Raw genomic sequence first — 20,461 nt, 5'->3', positions numbered from 1 at the left:
GACAGATCGGGAGGGATATTAGGGAGAAAAGGAATAGACAAATCAAAGTGCATCCTTGAATTTGAGGGAAGAAAATAATGAAATCCGTTATGAATAGAGGATCTTGAAGAACTAAACCGGACTCCACCGATCAAAAAACCAACAAAGACCCGTGCTGATAACCCCAGTGCGGTTGTAAGAATAACCAAATAAAACTCCTTGAAAATGCTGACTGATGACGAGGAAAGAGGTAGGAAAGGTAAGAGAGGTAGGAGAGGTGAAAGATGACAAAGGGAGTGATGATGCTCTCTCCATGATTCCCATCCAGGGATGCGCATGCAGATGAAACAAAAAGGTCCTGGATTGGGAAACCTCATGATAATATCATACGCCGATGACCGCTGCACATGGTAAAAATAAAATCACAATGAAAAGACAGCTAGAGATCTATGCTCAGCGGGGGATGCATCACTCATGTCGAAGCGCAGTTTCACTGGGATTTCCCAGCCACAGACACGGCCACTGCGACTGCAGCGCCGAGAATGGCGCTTTCGTGAGCAGGGTTCAGGCGAATGCGAGATGTGGTGCCAGGGTGTGTTTCGTCGGCCAATTGGTTCAAATAATTCTGGCATGCATCGCGGAAGCCAGGATACTTGTTGATAACGGTACCGTCGCAGGCGATGGTAAGGCTCTTGTCAGATTCTTCGCTCTCGACGACGGTGACTTCGTGTAATGCCTTATCGAGAGACTCGGTGACAGATGAGGATTGGGGGAATTCAACCTCGTTGCGGAGGCACCACATGCTGTGGATGGCTGTGGCTAGGTATCCAGCGCCGCGACGGGAGACTGTCTGACAGACGCGGCGCAAGAATCGCAGGTCTTCGACGGACGGGAGGTCGGGGAAGATGTGTTGTTTTCGCAGGAGGGCGGCGGAGGCGGAAAATGAGGTGGAGGAGTCTTCTTCAATGAAAGCGACGATGCTTGTGTCGAAGGAGTAGGGTTCACGCATGGAGTGGGGCAGCTCGCCGTTGAAGAGACGGGCGGTCTCAACTGCCTCGACGATGATCAGACGCACGATCTCACCCAAGTACCGACCTGTGATCATGTACTCGAGCGGCTGGTAGTCAGGACGCAGGTGAGTGCGGTTCAGGTAGTCGTCCCACCGTGTCATGGGCAACACACCACCACCAAACATGCTCATCTCAGTGTTAATGATAACGTGCTTGGAGCGCTCGAACCAGCCCTCCGGACGAACTCCAAACTTGGCCTTTCCAATCTCGCGTACTGGGAAGTGAATCGCCACGTTGGTACCGGTACCCAGAATGAGAGACATGCGGGTTTTGGGGTCGTCATAGGCACTAGAAAGCAAAGCGGCAGACCCGTCGTTCACAATAGCAGCGACCACTACGTTCAAATTGCGCTTGCGGCATGACTCGACAATGAGACCGCCGAGTTCCTGGCCTACCGTGCCTTCTGACGCCTTGAAGCCCTTGCCCATGTGGATCAACTTCCCGCTGCTGTGCGACGTTTGGTCGATGGGGAAAGACCAGGATAGTCCCATCCCCAGCGGTACATCGCCGCGCCCATAATCCGGCCCAAGATCCTTCAGTGTAGTCTCAATGTGCCCGGCCATCCAATCAAAGAATTTCGTTCCTTCCAGCACCTTGATTGTTTCGTCGATGCGCGTCGAGAACTCCTTCAAAATGCGCACTTCCTCATTGCGGCCATTCAATTCAATCAAAGCTACGCGAAAAGTTGATCCACCCACGTCCAATGCCAGGTACGTGCCCTTTTCCGACCCAGCCGGAAGTACAGTATCGTAGGATGGAAGCATACAGCACGGGCTATTTTGTAGACATTCGCGGAATTGTGCGCGGATCTTCTCGGACATCTCCGCCATGTTGCGCGTCGACAGCGGCTTTGAAAACGAGGCTTCTACTTCTTCGGCGAAATTCTCGAGCGTGCGGCGCTTCCAGTGGGCGCCGAGGAAAGGCTTGCGGCGGTGTCGCGAAAGCCCGCCGAACAGCGAGGGGAACAGAATCATGTTTTCTAAAGCAGCAACCACATTATGGAACAATTCTTGCAGTCGGTGCAGGACCTTGACCAGTGGGGCCGACATGGTCGACATGGTCGACTTGGGGGGGAGGAAGGTAGAGGGGAGGCGAAGTCGGAAACCCAGGGGACAGCGAAGGATCGAAGTTGATGGGATCAAGGGGAGACCATGTAAATGGGACCAACGACTAAAGAGGAAATATCTGAAGTTATAAGGGTTGGGGCAAGCTGATGTGACACTCCCACTGGAGTTGTGTCTGAGTGGATCGGTGGGAGTGTAGCAGAAGCAATTATCCCCACCCTGATAAGTGGAAAGGAGAGACAGGAAAGAAGAGCAGAAAGGAACGAAAGGGTCCAACACCCTAAGCATGGATCAACATTGGCCCATTCTTGAGTTGACAGTGTCACCGCGAGTGCAACTGGAGAAGCCCTTGCGGTGTCGCAATGCCCAGGGTACCGTACTGTACCGGTAATGTATTTTGTCCGACGTTATGTATGTAGCAGCTCCCAGCGTCACATTGGACCGTACCGTACCAGTCAGTTACTTACAAGGGCGAGGGAAGAGCATATCGGTATAACTATAACCATACCTACATAGAGGTAGTCAATGGAGTCAAAAGCTGATATAGTAGAGAAGAGTCTAACCTCCCAGTATACGAGTAATTCCCAATGTCCATAGAATAAATAGAATACCACATTCCCGATGTACCCGTACATACTCAATGACCCCCTTGAGTGCAACGGTGGTAGTCGGGACGGTTACATGTGGAAACGGCCTCTTCTACTTAAGACCTATTGGTTTGGGGGGTTTTTTATTCTGTTTCCCTCTCTCGCTTGTTATCGCCTGCACCTGAACTCCCCGGCGCAATCGGAATCTGAAACATTCATGTTGTCCGGACCAATGCCCTATTCGGTTCTTGGCTGCGCTGTAACCACATTTCGCTTGTCTCCTGGGGGTTGACCTATCAAATGCCGCTAGGACTGTCAATCATTGGGGGTTATTGTATTTGATACTGTACATGATGGCATCCATTTTAGTAGAATTTCCCCGGTTCGGCTGTATACAAAATAATATACCAAATAAGTGCCAGGTTGCGGGCTCCTGTTGAGCCTCATTATCCGCACAGTGTTGGGTCCCATCATGCCCTGTCAATCGCCGTGTTATTGCAACGAAGACGGATAATACCCTTCACAGATCTACATTCCATCGTGTTTCATCTCTCCAAGTTCTGTCGTAGCAATGTTCCCGCGCAGTCCCATGATATCATCCGTGTGCAAGGACCACATCATATAGATCCATCGAAACGAACCAAAGCAAGAGGTGATCTGTCGAAGGAACTGTGCCACAGCAGGTTTTGCTTCTAAGCCCCGAGCAAACGGCTCAGCAAAGCAAGAGCATCCACTAAGGTGACTTGGGTCTACACCAAGTCCAGCGGCGGGCCGCAAGAGGGTAAGGTAGGATTGGCTTGCATCGACGGCAAATCCTTCGTCTGGCCTACAGTCCGACGGCACATATTCACCGTCAGCAGGTCAGAACGATCGTCAAGGATCAAGCCAGTGCCCAACAGGAGGGTGTCGCTAGCTACTCCAACCCAACTCCAACCTCAGCAATGCAATGCTATGATGTTCTGAGATCATCTACATTCCTCCGATCTTCTCTACAGGTTTCAGAGCTGCAGAATGCCGGACTGACCCCACTCCGTACAGGTCATAGACACCGATCAGCACGGACATCGAGTCGCTCACAATCCAAGCAGTTTCAGGCAGCAAAACAGAAGGAAAGCCGAGGTACCAGAGATATTCAGCCTGTGTACGGAGTAGAAACAAGTCACATCGGTATACTCGATCCAACTGAGGGATTATACCGGAATGTGATAGTTGATGGCTGGCGCCTGTAACCACAGTGAGGCCCACCATGTCTTAAGAGATGATCCATAATTTAGTTATTTCTGTTTACGTTGTAGAGAACCACACCATTCTCTATGCCGTGTGTTGTAGAGCGTTCCCTAACAGAACATTCATAATATTACAGTCACAGGTATCTCCAACATTATCTTTACGCCCAACACTGTCTCGCTTATCTTGCCCTTCTACGTATGGCTTTCGTAATCCCCCTGGAAGCTTCCACGGTGGCCCATAGCTACCTTCCTCTCGGATCATGTTTGGATGTGAGTGCTACAGTATAGTATAGTATAGTATAGCTCTGTTCTGGGCTGAGATGCCGAAAGTCTATCAAAGATCTAATACTCCACCCTCCCACCTTCCCTTCCCGTGCTTAGCGGCAAATGCCAATGTAATAAAAAAGGAGCTAGAAGCCCAGACTTCAGCCGATTATCCCCAGATCCTTTCCCTTTATTGGCCATATTCACCCCTATCCCTGCCCAATCACCGGCGAGACAACCCCCGCAATTCAAATATGGTATCATCCAAGCAACCTGGAGAGCTACATGGATAAGAAGTCCCCACTCCAAGCTGTCCAATTGCAACCCCCGTGGCTCCCAATAAACCATAGGGCAGAGGCGGGGGATTTTGGCTTCAAACCCGGCACTTCTCCCTGCGCCAGATCTAGCGACTCGTTGGACTAGGTCGTCCAGGAGAACGGATGTACCATATGGTTTCTTACTATCGACATGTTCGAAATGGCGCTGCACGATGCAGACCGGACCAGGTTTGGTCTTCTCCATGGATAGGACCCAGCCTGAGGTGCATTGGACCCACAATTGGCGCAGGCAGTATCCTAACATCCTGTCCAGGACCTGGCGTATGCCTTCCAGGACGACATCATTAAATCTGAAACTACATATGCTAGGTGTGAAGTAGAGCCTCTACATTGCAGCTCAGTCTTGGCTGGCCTAATCATAGGATACATGTATGGGAGGATGTCATTGCTGAGTATCAGGCTTTGTTGGGTACAGAGCTCACTAACGGTGTGGCGTACCTATCCCATTTCGGGAGCTTTTCCTCGAGGAACCATGACCCTTGTTGGGGTTTGATAGAGACGGTTCAAGATTGTTATATCCCCTTGTTACAGATATGATATGCTATTAAGAAGGGTTGAGCTAGGCTTGGCAGTCTTTGTACTCAAGTGAGTCATATCACGAAAGATCGTGTTTTGTCCATACAAAGATAAGGTCATATGAAGAGGATATAGGACAGGGACTAATGCCTGTCGCTATACGAATGCCGTACATTCATCACTGGCTAGATTGAAAGTGACATCTTTTAATAGTTGAACGCAAACGTCGGTCAAGACTAATTGATTATAGTTGTCTCAGTAAATCTGGTTTTTCCATTAATCAACACGTAAAGGCTTTCCGTCTCGTGTCTCCGAACAAGTGACTTTTCTATGATCCCTGACCGCCTCTTCAGCAGTCGAGACTCCATTACCTCCATTCTGAAGCGGTGAAAGTCGATGGTTAAGGTCCGGCTAAGTTCTTCATTCCCAAGATATCCTCCGGCCGAATGTCTCTGTGGATGTTGCCTAAACCCTGGATTTTCCTCCTAGATTGCTGGTTTTCCGATGAAGGGACAAGTATGCCTCATGCTCTACTGTCCTTCCACCTCCCCAAGCCATAACTCACACATGGCGAATCTGCCCAGCACCATGGAAACACGGGTTTTCCAAGTCGATTCAGCCAAGGAGACCAGGTACCGCTGAGCCTTGGGCTTGTTTGAGGGGCCTGAGCTACCCGTGCTTCACGGGATACTGTGTTCCAGAGCCCCGACATCATTCCCTTCCGCATCACGGTGTATCCGTATGTGGCACAAATTATTTCGATGGGCGTGCTATATGAGCCGCATGTTCCAAAGAGTGGACTGTTTCGATCAAGGTTTTTGTCAAGTTGCCTTTCCAGTAGAGATGGTACCTTGATTCTTTGGTTTGATATGATACCTCATATCAGCTTCACTCTGATCATGTTGATGGAGCGTGACATTAAGGCAGCCACGGTCTAGAATGTCACCTTGCTGTAACCCAAGTAGACAATGTTGTGTACATAATTGTGTGTTGTATTGTGGTTGTTGGTCGGGTTGTTGACTCTTGGTCTCTTTGCTGACGAGTAAATCAGGGAAAGAGTCAACTGTCGAGATGTTAGAAAGGATCATTCAATTCCAGTTGTCGTCCCGGAGTATTTTAACTGCTGCAAATGATCTTCTGGGAGAACTTCCAAGAGCAGCGGCGCGAATAAAGCAGCTGCGTCGTTGTTGCTGCTGTCTATTTTCTTATTATTATGATTGTACCTGATTGGGAGTATCGTGGCTGCCGCCGCACCTAACAGCATTGTGCGGGTCGTGGGATGAGCTCTGGAGGACTGGAAACGTGCGAGTATGCTCAGCAGGTCTGTCCTAATTATCAACTTCACGGCACAGCCGAAGACTCGCCCTATGCTCATCGGCCTATGGATGGGCGTCTGTGTGATTGCCACGACCACCGGCCCTCTGATAGGCAGCGTGTTCACGAATGAGGTCACACGGAGGTGGTGCTTTTGGATAAACTGTCCAGTAGCAGACACAATTTGGATGATACTGGGTGGAAGATGGGGTATGAGGAGGAGATATCCCTGAGATCACCAGATGACATAACTGTATAGATCTGGGATATAGTCATGCCAATAATAAAGAAGAAAAAAAAAGGAAAGGTGCAAATCCACGAACCACTCACCTCAGAACCGCCACCCCCTCGGATCGGGACTCGCATACTCTATAGGTGTGGAATCTACACGGTATTGCTACAAGGTATTTGTTATAGATCCACCCTAAGGCCACGCAAAGTATCACCCGGGGTCATGACTCCCGAAGATCTACTGGGACTGCGCATCCAGGCTTCAAGTACCAAATACCCCTAGACCCAGCTAATGAGCTAATCGAGGTGGATTTGCAGGTAGGACCTCTTTCCGGCTTCCTATAAGGGAACCATTTCCTCTTTCGGACAGGCAAACAATGCTCAAGGTTCAATTCCCCTCCGGGTTTCATTTCTTTTTCTTTTTACGCCTCTCCCTTCCCAAAGGATACCTAGCTATTCACCCAATCTCGAACTTGATTATACCAGGATATAGCTCTTGAAAGCGAGCTTCAAGACTGCGCACAGAGATAGCGCCTTCCATTTCTTCTTACGGAGGTTCGCGATGCCAGAAAGCGTGACAGCGACGATGGTAGGAACTTTCAGTGAGCACTAGCACATCCCCTTGACATTGGTCATTTCCACTAATCTGCTCTCTCAGTCAACCTATCAGCGGAGCTTACTTTGTTTCGGCTGCGAATTCGATCTTCAACAACTTCCTGCTGCAAACCTTGATATGAATGGCTCCTCAAATCAATTTGGCTAAGACCTTACACATCAGAGTGTCAGGAATTGCAAACGTATATGAAGGTGAACAGTTGACATTGGTTCGAGATGGCTATATGGTTGGTTTCAAGGATGTCTTTGCCTTCGCCCTACTACTCCTGGCGATCCCCCGCGGAAACAGGCAGTCCACACAGGACAGGACCATGATTGGACATCGATCTCCAAAAGCGAACCCCTGATACCCGCGATCGAGGAAGCTCACTTTCACAAGAAGGGTTTTGTGAACCCGGAAAGGCCAGTATGTGATTCGGTGCCATCCCCTGGCTTGAGGAGGTCGAGATGTACACCAGCCTCGGTCATATATCTGATCAGCCATGAAGGCAACCCTTGCTTCCACCAACCTTTTACATAATGTGCCTGGCTCTAGACTAACCGGTGGTCGTCAGTCCTCTGCTAGGGCAGAGACAAACCTCATCAACACGTTGTTTCTAGGTGCCAACGACAGCCCGGAAATAGACAAGGACACCGCAAACGCCTTCCATGACCTTGTCACAACTTGACTGGGCAGGTTCTATTTGCTCTACACAGGACAAAATGTTGTTGTGATCTCGTGGTCACATAGCGGCCTAGACACCCAATGGGCACTGAAATACTGGCCATCAACACGGTCGTAAGAGACTTCATCGCCATTAGTTCATATTTCCACGGCACGCTAGAGGGCTCCCTTGTGTGCCCCGGACTGTCGTCGGGGATGTGCACGCTATCACGTATGACGGACCTGCGCACTCCGTGCTTTGCCCGCATCTATCTTAAAATGATGTGACAGCGGGCTCTGCCACCAGGGCCGGAGTTGATAACTGTTTGGGCACCGAGGGTTTGTTCCTTGTCGCGGCTGCTGAAGTGTTGGTCTACAAGCCTCATACCTTTTTGGAACCTCCAATTAAAGAATACCCGTCCTCGGAGCCAGAGTATAACAAGATATCTATATGCAGAACTTAAATTAAAAAATGGTTCGTGGGTTTAAGCTACATACTACGCGATCGGTGGCTTGGATCCATTTTCAACGGTTCGCCGTAGCTAGTAAGGCTAAATGGCGATGCCAGGATTGACATGATCATCCTTGTAGGGTGCTAAAATCTCCCCAACGCGATATGACACGTTGTAGATACAATTGTGCATGTATCATTGCCTTACGGAGTAGGTTATACTTCGTAGCTGTTGCACGTCAAAGCCGTGGATCACCGACACTTCTGACTGAGTTTCTTCTAGAAAACAATGTGAGCAGGGATCATCATAGCAAAGATCTTCTGCCGATCATCATTCAAGTCCGATACAGCGGAACAGGAGAAAGTGCCCCTGACTCCATTCGGTTCGGATATAGTGCCAAGACCGTTTCCCCTGTTCTCTAACCTCGCCATATAAGGCTGACAGACCAATCGTATGTCAAAAAGATGCGAAAGGCCACGTTGTTTATTGCCGACACCAAGGGCTGAATGGAACGCGTCCCACATACGTACCTAGGTAGACGGTGGTCGTCGCATACGGGGAAAATATGTATACGAGAGGAGAGGAACTCCACTGTGGACTCGTAGGGCCACTTGGGAGGGTCTCGTTCTCCACTCGAAACAGCGCCAAGATGCCCATTACGTTGCTCGGCACAGCTCTGCTTGCTCTTGGGCCTTTTTCTAAGAGATTTTGATTACTTATTCATCCTCATAATAGCCTAGCGTCGTCGTTGGCCCCCCCCTCTTACCTGATGTCACTGCCGACGTCCCAATGGTCTGGTGTCCAGAGTCCGCTCTGGTGTAGCGACCTCTGCTCCTTCATTCCTTCTTTTTCTACATACTTAGTACAGAGTACATTCAGGAAGATATACACTTCCTAGCCATTCTTTCAAAGCCAATCATGATGCTACGCGCTGCTGCGTTGCTCCTGCTTGCGGGCAATGTTGTCGCAGAGCGCAATGACGCGGATTTGATGTCTTTTGTGACGGTATGTTGAACTCTCGACGTTGAACTTGTTTCGTTTCTAATCGTCATACCCAGCTTCCGGAAGTCCGAGCTTTAAAATGGGATATTAAACACTACGACCGCGAACGATTAGCCCCCGGGTATTGGTTCGTTGCGCCTTATGGGAAGATCGCACCAGATGAACCCACTCTCAAATACCAGCAATATCAAGTCGGACCTTACATCTACGACGATAATGGCGTATGTCTTGGCCCTCACACCCGGTCAAGAGGCATTAGCTGACTCGCTTCTGGCGAAACAGGTTCTTATCTGGGCCGGAGCTCCCTTGTACGACAATCACAATGTCTTTGATTTCAAACCAGTGCACAACATCGACGAGAATCCGTACTTATCGTTTATTGTAGGATGGGAATACGACGAGTCAAAGAAGGGCCATGGCGCAATTGTGAACAACCGTTACGAGGTGAAGAAAGAAGTCCAGGCGACCAGTGATGTCCATGATTTCAACATGCACGAATTCAATATCATGGACGGGGGAAAAACTGTCCTGGCATGCACCTACCGTGCCCAGCGCATTAACATGACTGATTTCGGACGCTCAAAGGAAGAGAGTTGGATCACAGTTGGTGGGTTCGTCGAATTGGATATCGAGACCAACGAGGTTCTGGTCCAGTGGGATACTTTTGACAAGATTGCTTTGCACGAGTCCAACATGTTCCATGCTTGGGATCGTCCAGCCATCGACTCGCCCGGTTGGGACTACGTGCATATCAATTCGGTTGACAAGAATGAGGCTGGTGATTACCTGATCTCGTTGCGATTCACTAACACCATCTACCTGATTTCCGGTCTGGATGGAAACATCGTGTGGCGCTTGGGTGGATTGGAGAGCGATTTTCAACAAAATTTCACTTTCTCCAAGCAACACGATGTCAAGTTCGTCTCGTCTAATGGCACCCATCATGTTATTTCGATGCTGAACAACGCATCCGATGAACGTGGCAGTGATGAAAAGACTTCTTCCGCCTTAATTGTCGAGCTGGACACAGGTGTCGACCCTATGACCGCCAAGGTTATCCAGCGGATTAACCGCCCTGATAGCATGCTCACCAAGCTTCGTGGAAACGCCCGTGTTCTTCCTAACGGCAACGTCTTTGTCGGATGGAGCGAGTTTGGCTACTCAAGCGAACACGCACCGAACGGAGATCTTCTCATGACTGCCCGATTTGCCTCGGAGCGATGGTCGACCTACCGCTCCTACAAGGGCGAGTTCACTGGTCGTCCGGCTGCGCCCCCAGACCTGGTCGCATCCGTCTACGGTACAAAGGATGATGATATGACGACCGTCATCCACGTCAGCTGGAATGGCGCAACCGATGTTGTCCAGTGGAAGTTCTATGCGCAGGCGTATGACAATGGCCAGTCCGTCCTCATTGGCACCACTAACAAAACCGACTTCGAGACCATGTTCATCGCCGACGGTTTCATGGATTTCGTTTCTGCTGAGGCTATTGACGCCGACGGCAATGTTATGCATACTTCTGAGATTACGCGCACAGCCTCCCCATCTGACTGGAAAGCCGCCGGCTGGGCCGGCTCTGACTCCGGTCCCAACCCCGACGATCCCTCCATCATAGTTGCGGCCAACGAAAACACGGGGTCAAGTTCGTCTCAGAGCGGCAACGTTGCCAACGGCGATAAAGCAACTAATTTGGCCAACAGCACTTCCTCTGGCTCGGGCGACCACTCGAGCGCCCAGTATGCCGATGCAAAGGAAGTCGCCCAGGCCGTTTACAAGGCCTACGAGGTCATGCGCGGGATTGGCGGTTTCCTTGTCTTCCTGCTGGTCGGGCTCACCCTAGGTGGTGCTGGATATGGCCTCTGGAAGGTCATCCGCGCTCGGCGCATCAGTCGCTACCAGCATGTTCCCTCCGAGGAGGGCGTCCCCGTGGAAGAGATCCATCTGGCCTCCACTCCGCGCCCCTGAATGTTCTGATTTTGTTTCACTTTCAATCTTGCATGATTAGCACTTCATCCTTGCCTCGTTTTACATTTGCATTGTTTAGAAATATCCCCCGCGAACACTACCAAACCGGGCGTGCAACACTGCACACCCGAGGACCGCAACAACTACGAAAGGAACAGGAAAAGCCAGCCATATCGAGGGTTAGCTGAGGCCATTTGGTATATACCACCTTCATGCTTGTTCCATGCATAACAATACCCCCCCAAATCTGGCGTTACACTCCGTTTCCTTCTTCATACCCTGTATATCCTCAGGCTTTGCTTGAGTTGTCTTTCTGTGTTTTTGGGTTTCTTTTTCTGCTCTTGAGGCCGCGCGTCGACCTCTGTACATTTTCCTTTCTTCGTCTTGTGTAGTATTCTCCAGCTGTGATCCACCTCTCGGGTCCATTTCGTTTACGAAATCCATGTCTCTGTATATAGTGTGAACTAACTTCGGATTTAATATCATCCTGATATCCCGGCTTATATGGAGCCCGACTTCGGGGGTTAACCCAAGATTGACTAGGTCTATACACATGCATATATTACCAGCCTTATCTGGCAGAGAAAATAATTATTCCCCACAATGAAACGTCATGGACGCGACGCGGAATGAGGCTGACGACGAATGTTCCTAGATTAGGAAGGCCGCGTCATTATTTCCATATAAAGGTCCGATTTTCTTCTTTTTACATATCTTGCAATAATTTTATGTAAAGCCCAAACGAGCATGACTATAATACATGAAAATCAACAGAACTTATCCTAAAACTTCACAATTTGATCCTTCTTAAACCCAAGCCGACCCAAAATACCTTTTTGACGACACGATCCGTACAAGCCGTTGAATACGAAACGATATTCGACTACGTATTGGCTGACTCGGAGCGTCATTATTAGATCCACGATCGTATCCTCTATAGGCTAATTTGCTTTTGTCGCAATTTGAGACGCCACGAAAGAGGCTTCTACTCAAGATATATTTATCGTCACGGCGGATTCAAGAAACTTGGCGAACGCAGGTTAGCTATATCAGAATACCATCAAAATTCCAAACGTGTATTTAGAAAACATGTGAAAAGACTTCATTATCTCGTTAAGTAGATCGGCAGAACAACTCACACCCCGACGCCGAGCAAAGTAAATCGTGGTATCTGACAGGCTAATGGCTCATGCAAAAAGAAATAAAAGAACCCCCGAATAAATCCCATCAAGTCAATCTTCCCGTTTCAACCCTTTATTCCTCATTCTTTCTGGGGGACAGCTTTGGCCTGGGGCACAAAGCTTGCCTTGCCGGTAGCCTCGTTGTAGACGTTATACCCATAGTCAGCGGCATTGGGCGGCGTATAGACTAAACAGAAGAGACTCATCAGTCTTGAACTCCAGAAATTGCGCGTAGCAGTTTCCAAATCAGTACTCACGGTGAAGAGAGACAGCAACTTGGTCACTGCTCGGGTTGTGAACACGATGTAGCCCGATATCATCGGAGATGTAGGCAACATCGTTCATGGAATGCCTCGTATCAGACTTGATCTCCAGAGGCCCGTGATCCTTCGAGCCCTGATCAGGAACTCTGTAAACGGTCTCTTGCAGGGTACCAGCCAAGATCTTCATGATGCAGTGCGCATTGGCATGGTCGTGGATGGGGGATCCCTTCCCGGGGTTCCATACGAGGAGGAGCTAGGATGTGTTAATTATGAATTTCGACGTCGACGATGTAAATAATGCTGCTACTCACGATATTTGCTTTTTGGTTGATATTCTCAATGGCATTGCGAGTGTAGTTCTTGCTGGTGTCGTTGTAGAAATAGCGGGCCCAGTCGTTCGGATCAGAGATATACTTCTGCGCTAGCGAGATGAGGTATTCGTTATCCACGTCGGCCGAGGAAATACCACCGCTCTCTCCGAGGTGGGTCTTGATATCTTGAACGAGATTATCTAGGCTGTATTGGGGGGTGTAGTGCTTGTTGCCTAGTGATAGGCTGGTGCCGAGCGGGAGCAGGGGAGCGACAACGGGCATTGTGGATGGTTGATGTCCGATTGTTTGGAATGATTGTAGAGGATAGATTAAGACTTGTAGGAAGATTGTCGGATTAGTTATAGCTCTGAAATGATGTATATGGGTCTCTCCCCTTAATTCCCCGTGCGATCTCAATCCCAAAAAATAGAATCTCAATCGCCGATTGATCCAATGCCTTGCATTCCAGCGCCCCAGACCGATTATAGTCTCAACCAAGAGTGCCTAGAGGCCTGAACATGTTATCAATGACGAGTAATATGTGTTAAATCATTTTGTTAGGCTGTATGAATGTCACAATCTTTAGAATCCGGGTCTGCTTGGCCCTCCTGGCTTCGAATTGGGATCTTGAAACAATCTAATCTTTTCGTCCATGTTTCCTTGAATCAGATAACCTCCCTTGATCTGATAAATTGCCGGCCTACAGACACTCAACCACGGAAAAAAAGATTAGCACATATAACGCCATAATGAAACCACCTAACGCAATGAACATGCAGCTGCAGTTCAACCGCCTGGGACTTTGTATTCTCGTGTGAATCATGATGTAAGAGGTGAGCTTGCCCAGGGCGCCCAGCAGATGTACATACCGACAATGTGACTTCGCATATCGGCTCATCGGCGAACGGTTTGCTGCAAGCATGAAGTAGATCCCTGTGTCTTTATCTGCGGATATCAACGCACAGGTGGCTACCTTCGGATATCTGATCCATGGCAGATCCATAGGGGAAATAGTCGGTGAGAGCTTCCCTTTCAGAGTGGTATCTTTTGGAGTATGATATGTATGACCGTGTACAACATCAGTGAAGAGATGCACCGGGGCCTGGGAACTGTATAATGCCGGAGAGAAAACAAACCATCGAATCGATTGCACCACCGGCCCTGCTCTGACTGGGAGACTTGACTTTATCTACGCAGTACAAATGATCTGGTCATACCCAGGTATTCTGTACGGAGCACTTCCTATCTATACCGGATTGTTGTATAGATTGTGGCTCTCCGGTGGGTCGCCGAGGGAAATCTCAAGAGCCAATTAAATTCTATAGCACCATCGGCGACTCAAGTATCCTCAATCGGCGTTTGATACATCCGCAAGTGCCATCCAAGAATCCATGTTTGGACCCCCTTTATTATTACGTATCGCCATCATTTACTTCGTTGAGGCCAATGCTCAGCTTGCTGCATGGCGAGGACAGCTGATGCTTGTTCCGGAAACCCCTTGGGTAAACATTGGCGTTGAGCATAACGAATCCTTTGTCCTTTTGTAGCAAAATGAATTAGAATACTCCGTTGGCTCCCGGGTATAACCGATCTAATTAATGTCAAAATCAGGAATCGCACTGAAAAAAGAGGCATTGTAACAGGTTGGATCGATGAACGCCGGGGAGAACTCCGGCGGCATGAAGTCATGGCCATCTGACATGGCCAGGGCGGGATTCGCACCGGAGCTAGGACGTTCCGGATCATTCGGTATGGTGGCTGTTGGGGTGAATCGTTGTAGTGGTTGTGCATTCCACCTTTCCATAGAATCTGACAAGACATCCGCCGCAGAGGATCGAAGGCCATGATAAAGGGATTCGGCCAGTTTCCATGTCCGTTGGGTGCTCTTGAGACATCCTAAGATAAGCGTGACGCGGTTACAGTGATGATCGAAGCACTCCTCGGAATGGTTCGTTGACGTCGCGAGTTGAATGAGTCCGCAGAGAGTCAACGCGGGGATGATGAAGGGTGTGTGTTTTGAGACATTTGGACAGACAGATATGGAATCTGAAATCCGCCTCGAGGCCTCTGTTGCTTTGATGCTGTGAACGAGACGGGTGAATGTTGAGGAGAGCTGGCCGGTCAGACCAGGCCAGAATCGGTCATCTGGCTGGGACTGGGACTGGGACAAGATGGATGGAAGATCGCTTCGGGGTAAGTGGAGGAGCATGGCGGCATAGGCTATTGTCAGGTGTGCTTGGAACATCATTTCATCGACATTGCCGTATGAATCGACGATATCGAGCTTTTTGGGTGGTAGGTGGTTGATCCAGCTCACCAGTGCATTCTCGACAGCCTGCAAATGATCACGATGGCAGTCGCGCATTCGGTTCAGGACAAGAACTCGGCATAATATTGTGGTGGCTTCGATGCGATAGCTGAAAGACGAGAAAACAGTATCCTCTGCGGCGAGAATTCTGCGCTTGAATTCAAGGATCATCCGTGGCTTCGGAACATCATCACCACTATTATACGTCGACTCTTCACATGGCAAGGCCACCTCCGGCGCCACAGTGCTGCATCGAAATGTCGTGGTTTTGAGCGGCACTGCCATGAATATATCAGTGACATAGAGTTCCCACCATGTTCGTCTCATGCTCTCGGCTTCAAGAGATCTTTCGGGGTTTGCCGCTGAAGCGAATGACCAACGGTTCATCCCAAGCTCCAAAGCAATATCAATGCTATGAGAGAGGGCATCCTGTGCCTCTGCCCATTCATCACGGGCATACAAAGCAATGGAATAAAGTAGCCAAGCCTGGACCATGGAAGCCGATCGGTCAGGGTTAGTCTTCAGCTCCGCAACAACTTGGTCCTTGTACGGCTGACTCGGAATAGACGCGATATAGTGGGAACCGACAAAATGCACCGTTAGTTGTAGGAAATGAGGGTAGTTGCGGTCATGATACAAGGAGCTGGGCACTAAGATCGGATGGGCGACATGGAAATTCTCATAGTATAACCGAGGCAGACGCTCGTCAAAGAGCGAAGCTTTGCTTGCTGGTTCCACATTCTGTGGGACAGTAGCGTCACTTGGTATCATCACCGGCCAAGAAACTGGCTCAGCGGAAGGATTGAGCACTGCCTGGCTACCTGCCTGTGCTGGAGTATTGGTCGGTGTGGTCTGCGCAGGGGCTAGTGGCAGAACAGGGACCGTAGTAGACTGATATCTGGTCTATACTCATTTTAGCAAGAGCCTTTGATGGGACACAATAATCACTGACATTGACAGGGGTTTGCGTCGAGTGGCGTTGATATGGAGTCTCATGCCGTGATTTTCTACGTCCGCCTCGTCGGGAGGGTAGATATTGGCAGGGAAGCCCGTTCTGTACGCACCGCGAACATGATGGTTTGTCGGCATCACATTTGAGATGCTGCTTCCTGCACTCAGTACATGCCAGTGATGCTAGACCACTTGTTTTTGTTAATCTGGAAGTCATGCTGAGACATTGTCCAGTAAAATGAAGAGTGACGTTGGATCCCCGGGCTCTCGGCGTTTGGCGGGCGGTCGGCCAACCCCCTTCCGGTCACTCGTTTGCTGGGAGTTTTTCGGAGGAAAGTCGATGATATTACAGAGATCTGTACGGAGTTATGAAGAATTGTTTTGATTGGCAAAATGTACTGTGATGTTTCTTTTTGGCTTGATCACACTGATTCAGGGGCTCATCGCCACGTAGATCTTACAAAGCCCGGCTATCACATACCTCAAGGGAGACCTTCCAATCTATAGCTTTGTACGGAGTAACCGGGCTAAAGTAGGTATATATGCATGGGGATGTAACCTTAATGATCTGGCCAATTAGTATTATGTGATGGATCCCAAACTGGCTTCGATCCAATAAAGACGCTAATTATACCCATAGCTAGCTAAAGAAAAAAAAAAAAAGCATGCAAGATTTCCTCGAATTGTACTTGAACCCAGGGCCAGGGAACCATGATATCATTCTTGTTTTATATCATGTTGACAATTCTCATGAAAACTTCCAGTAATCTCAAGAAGAGTTGGAAATGGACGTGGGAACAAAAGCGGCGATGAAAGGTCTCACTCCTTACAAAGATCTTCTAGCAATTCCAACATGCGTCGCTGCAACTTCACAAGCTCGGTCTTCGAGATTGGCGATGAAACAGACGGTCCGATGTCAGAGAGACGCCGAGGATCGGAATTCTCTGGAGCAGATGAGGTATCTTGAATCAAGTCTTTTCGGAGCGTGAAGAACGGAATGCCCAGACCGCGCAACTCAGCAATGAGAGCATTCGTCATCTGCGTAGCTGCCCTATGAACCTTTCCATCGTAGACTGCAATTTCTGCAGCAAATTCCTTTTCGGTCTAATGGTAATCAATCAGGTCGAGTGATAAAAAGGATGGGAGCATCACATATAGGTTGAGACCAAGCTTGTAACTAGAATTGAAGGTATAAACATACCGAGCCATCATCTTCTTTCACAGGGGCACCGATCGAACGGCTATTCTAATATTAGTGACTTGTCCATAGTAGATAATAGCAAAGCCATATGATAGAGCCGAAAACCTACAGAACTGCATCTAGCTCCCTCTGTTTCTGGGGGCGACTTTGCTGCTGCTTCAATAATGCCTCACGGCCTTGAAACCATTGCTTCTCATGTGAGTGCTGGCTTCGAATCATACCACGGATACGTGCTTGGGTTTCTTCGTTTTGACCCACAGTGCGCATCACATAACGTAGTGCTCCGGGCCAAGTCGTGATCGTTGATGGATCGACACCAGGAGTCGAAGGACCGGATGGCCTTGTGCTAGGTCGCTGCGGACGTGGATCCTCAGAGCGTGTTGATTGCACAGGTGTAGTATTTTGCGGGACAGTGGTTCTGACACTGTGCGGATTGGAGCTGCCCTGAGGTTGAGAAGATAGACTGGATAATGTGCTGAGGATTGAATTCAAGTCCGCAGGATTGTATGAACTGCCTGCCATTATAGAATCGTGATATCAGGCTTGCAAGTGCAAGATGAGATCCCAAATAAGCTTAGTTGATAAATAAAGACGGGAGATAGAGTGCAAATTGATGTCGATGTAGGTTGTAGTCTTGTAGATGAGAAGTGTTCCGAGGGATGGGACGATAAAGGACCAAGCAGTTTGGAGAACGGTGTTGTTTAAAGCGACAAGTAAAGTCTCGAATCAAAATGTAAGTATTGAATGATAGGATTTAATTATAGCATGCGAATTACGGTATTCTCTCAACTATGCAGAAACACAGTGAATGGAGGACCAAGGGCATATCAGTTGAAGCTGTTGAATGTCTTGGCGGATCTCCCGTGCTGAAAATTTACCTTCAACTCGCAAATCCCCGGCTTTTCAACTGCCATCAGCCCCATCACTCCACCACCGCCCTCCAATTACCTTCGGCAGAGTTCAGTTGACTTTCTTTTGATTTTCAATTTCTATCTTGAGGTTGCCCACCGAAACCGGTATTCTCCGTCATGTCCCGATCCGCCGCAGACGCAACGCGGTTCACGGCCACAGGGCCCTACGCCAGCTCTAAAACCGGCGGCGCGTTCCAGGGCTCCGAAGTCGCCAATAAGAACCCCACGAAGTCATCACCACAGCAGCTTGGTCCTAATGGCCAACCGGAGACACCCAGGGAGAAGGTCGAGCGACTGCGAGCGCAGGCACGGGCTGCTCGGAAGGCACAGGCAGCTGGCAGCGGTGCGGATCGATGGATTGAGTCTGGGCGGAAATTTGCGAATAAGGCACACAAGGGAATGGTCTACTCATTGATTGCTGCGTCGGGTATGTCCCTGCCCTGTCGAGGTGATGCGCAACAGACATCATCAAAACAACATACGATCCTCGAAGTCCGCATCGGCAATGCCAAGCAACGGATTTTTCGATTGATGCCCAAGTCTTATGCTGACTTTTATTGATTCTACTAGGTATCTGTGGTGTTCTTACAGTCTACTCGATGGTCTCGCTCACGATGTATAACCGCCGCCAACGCGAACTTTGGATTGAAAAGGAACTCGCGACTTTGAAGCAGGCCGAGATCGCCGTCGCCAACGGTACTGCAACTATCGAGCAGGAGGAGCTTTTGAAGAAGGAGAAGATCGGTGAAATTATGAAGAAGAAGCGCGAGGAGGATAAGGCACAGAAGCCCTGGGCCAAGGCAAAGCGATTCCTCTTCGAGAAGCTGAACATGGAAGACAGCAGTGTTTCTGCTGCACCCGCAGCTGTACTGGCTGTAGAGGGTGCCGATAAGACCCAGGGCAGTGTCATGGAGGCCGTGCAGGCCAAGCAAGCTATGGATGCTGCTTCGGCGAAGACCGGAGCTCCTCTCCCCGGTCAGTTGGACGTGATGGCCGCGAATGTGGAAGATGCCACGAAGACCACAACAAAGAGCTGGACTAGCTGGTTGACCGGGCGGTAGATCAGTGCGACACTTGGTCTTCAAAGCAAACAAAAAGCAAGAAACAGAATAGATGGGTCGATCGCCTTGGCCTGTCCTTGGATTGGTCTTGATCGGGTCTGATCTCATCAATCACCAACAGACAGACACCTATTTGGGCCCATCCCTTTTTCTCCGCTGACCTTCACTCCTCGCCTTCTGGAATACCTTTTTCTCTTGCATGGCACGCTACGACATTTACTCGTGGCCTGCTTCCATTCTCCCAGGGGGTTCACGGCGTTATCATTTTTCTCCATATTCATTCTTGGAATGTGTTCCTAGTCAGTATAGCTTTCCCTGACATCCTGATAGGTTGGATGGGTGGCTTCCATGTAAATCGTGTATAGTACATAGATGTCTTCTATCTGTTCTTATTTCTTCATCCTGGTATCTCATTTGCACTGACATGTTGTATACCGTCCACCACAACAGAGATACACCGTATACATAGGATTCTATACCACTCCTAAGAGCCACTGTGATATCACCGAGCCAAGATCCTTCCGACCTAGATCTGCGCACTAAGCCCCAAAGAAGGAGGACCCTCCCAGCCCCGGAGAAGCGCTTTGCCGCGGGACTTGGGAGGCCTACTCCGTACATGGTCCATGCATGTAGTGGAGCTACAGGGAGGAAAAAACCGATCTTATAAGCCGAGAAAGAATTCTTAGAAAGAAAATATATAAGAGCGCCAATTCAGCCGTTCTTCACACTGCTGAACTTTTTTTTGCGTGGGCTCTCCCACTAAAATGAAATCCCCAACACAAGTCCCAGCGAAACACAAAACCCTCATATTTTTTGACACCAACACATTCACACATGAATCCCAGGGGGTGTTCCCCCAGGGATGAGCAGAAAAAAAAGTTACAAAGGAAACCGCTGAAAACCCGAGAAAAAGAAACAACAGGCACCGAAACTAGGTATCTATGCCAGACCCGTTCTCCCTCCCCTCTGCGGAAGAAGGGCTGTGAAAATCAGAGATAAAAA

At 49.2% G+C, this 20,461-nt stretch overlaps 6 protein-coding genes across 6 annotated transcripts; 2 read left to right on the top strand and 4 right to left on the bottom strand.

The window, feature by feature from the left end:
• Positions 1–469: 469 nt before the first annotated feature.
• On the bottom strand, positions 470–2,107 carry N7457_004558 (putative hexokinase; the record flags this gene model as incomplete). Its single annotated transcript, XM_057175603.1, has 1 exon — positions 470–2,107. The coding sequence occupies one exon, from the start codon at positions 2,105–2,107 to the stop codon at positions 470–472; it is 1,638 nt and encodes a 545-aa protein (XP_057032650.1).
• Positions 2,108–9,220: 7,113 nt separating this feature from the next.
• N7457_004557 (uncharacterized protein) lies at positions 9,221–11,272 on the top strand (the record flags this gene model as incomplete). Its single annotated transcript, XM_057175602.1, has 3 exons — positions 9,221–9,307; positions 9,361–9,525; positions 9,587–11,272. The coding sequence occupies 3 exons, from the start codon at positions 9,221–9,223 to the stop codon at positions 11,270–11,272; spliced, it is 1,938 nt and encodes a 645-aa protein (XP_057032649.1).
• A 1,261-nt stretch (positions 11,273–12,533) lies between these two features.
• On the bottom strand, positions 12,534–13,309 carry N7457_004556 (uncharacterized protein; the record flags this gene model as incomplete). Its single annotated transcript, XM_057175601.1, has 3 exons — positions 12,534–12,640; positions 12,711–12,969; positions 13,028–13,309. 3 exons carry the CDS (start codon positions 13,307–13,309, stop codon positions 12,534–12,536), a joined length of 648 nt encoding a protein of 215 aa, XP_057032648.1.
• A 1,309-nt stretch (positions 13,310–14,618) lies between these two features.
• N7457_004555 (fungal specific transcription factor domain-containing protein) lies at positions 14,619–16,408 on the bottom strand (the record flags this gene model as incomplete). The annotated part of the gene is made up of 2 exons (XM_057175600.1): positions 14,619–16,238; positions 16,400–16,408. The coding sequence occupies 2 exons, from the start codon at positions 16,406–16,408 to the stop codon at positions 14,619–14,621; spliced, it is 1,629 nt and encodes a 542-aa protein (XP_057032647.1).
• Positions 16,409–17,105: 697 nt separating this feature from the next.
• On the bottom strand, positions 17,106–18,009 carry N7457_004554 (DUF2458 domain-containing protein; the record flags this gene model as incomplete). Its single annotated transcript, XM_057175599.1, has 3 exons — positions 17,106–17,390; positions 17,488–17,527; positions 17,597–18,009. The coding sequence occupies 3 exons, from the start codon at positions 18,007–18,009 to the stop codon at positions 17,106–17,108; spliced, it is 738 nt and encodes a 245-aa protein (XP_057032646.1).
• A 506-nt stretch (positions 18,010–18,515) lies between these two features.
• On the top strand, positions 18,516–19,459 carry N7457_004553 (cytochrome c oxidase assembly protein COX14; the record flags this gene model as incomplete). Its single annotated transcript, XM_057175598.1, has 2 exons — positions 18,516–18,825; positions 18,969–19,459. 2 exons carry the CDS (start codon positions 18,516–18,518, stop codon positions 19,457–19,459), a joined length of 801 nt encoding a protein of 266 aa, XP_057032645.1.
• Positions 19,460–20,461: the final 1,002 nt, after the last annotated feature.

This window comes from Penicillium paradoxum (genome assembly GCF_028828445.1).
Source record: "Penicillium paradoxum strain IBT 22861 chromosome Unknown utg000004l_segment0_segment0, whole genome shotgun sequence".
In the NCBI taxonomy this organism is placed as follows: domain Eukaryota; kingdom Fungi; phylum Ascomycota; class Eurotiomycetes; order Eurotiales; family Aspergillaceae; genus Penicillium; species Penicillium paradoxum.
Note: the sequence above shows the minus strand (reverse complement) of the source record. Positions and strands in the feature narration are given on the sequence as shown.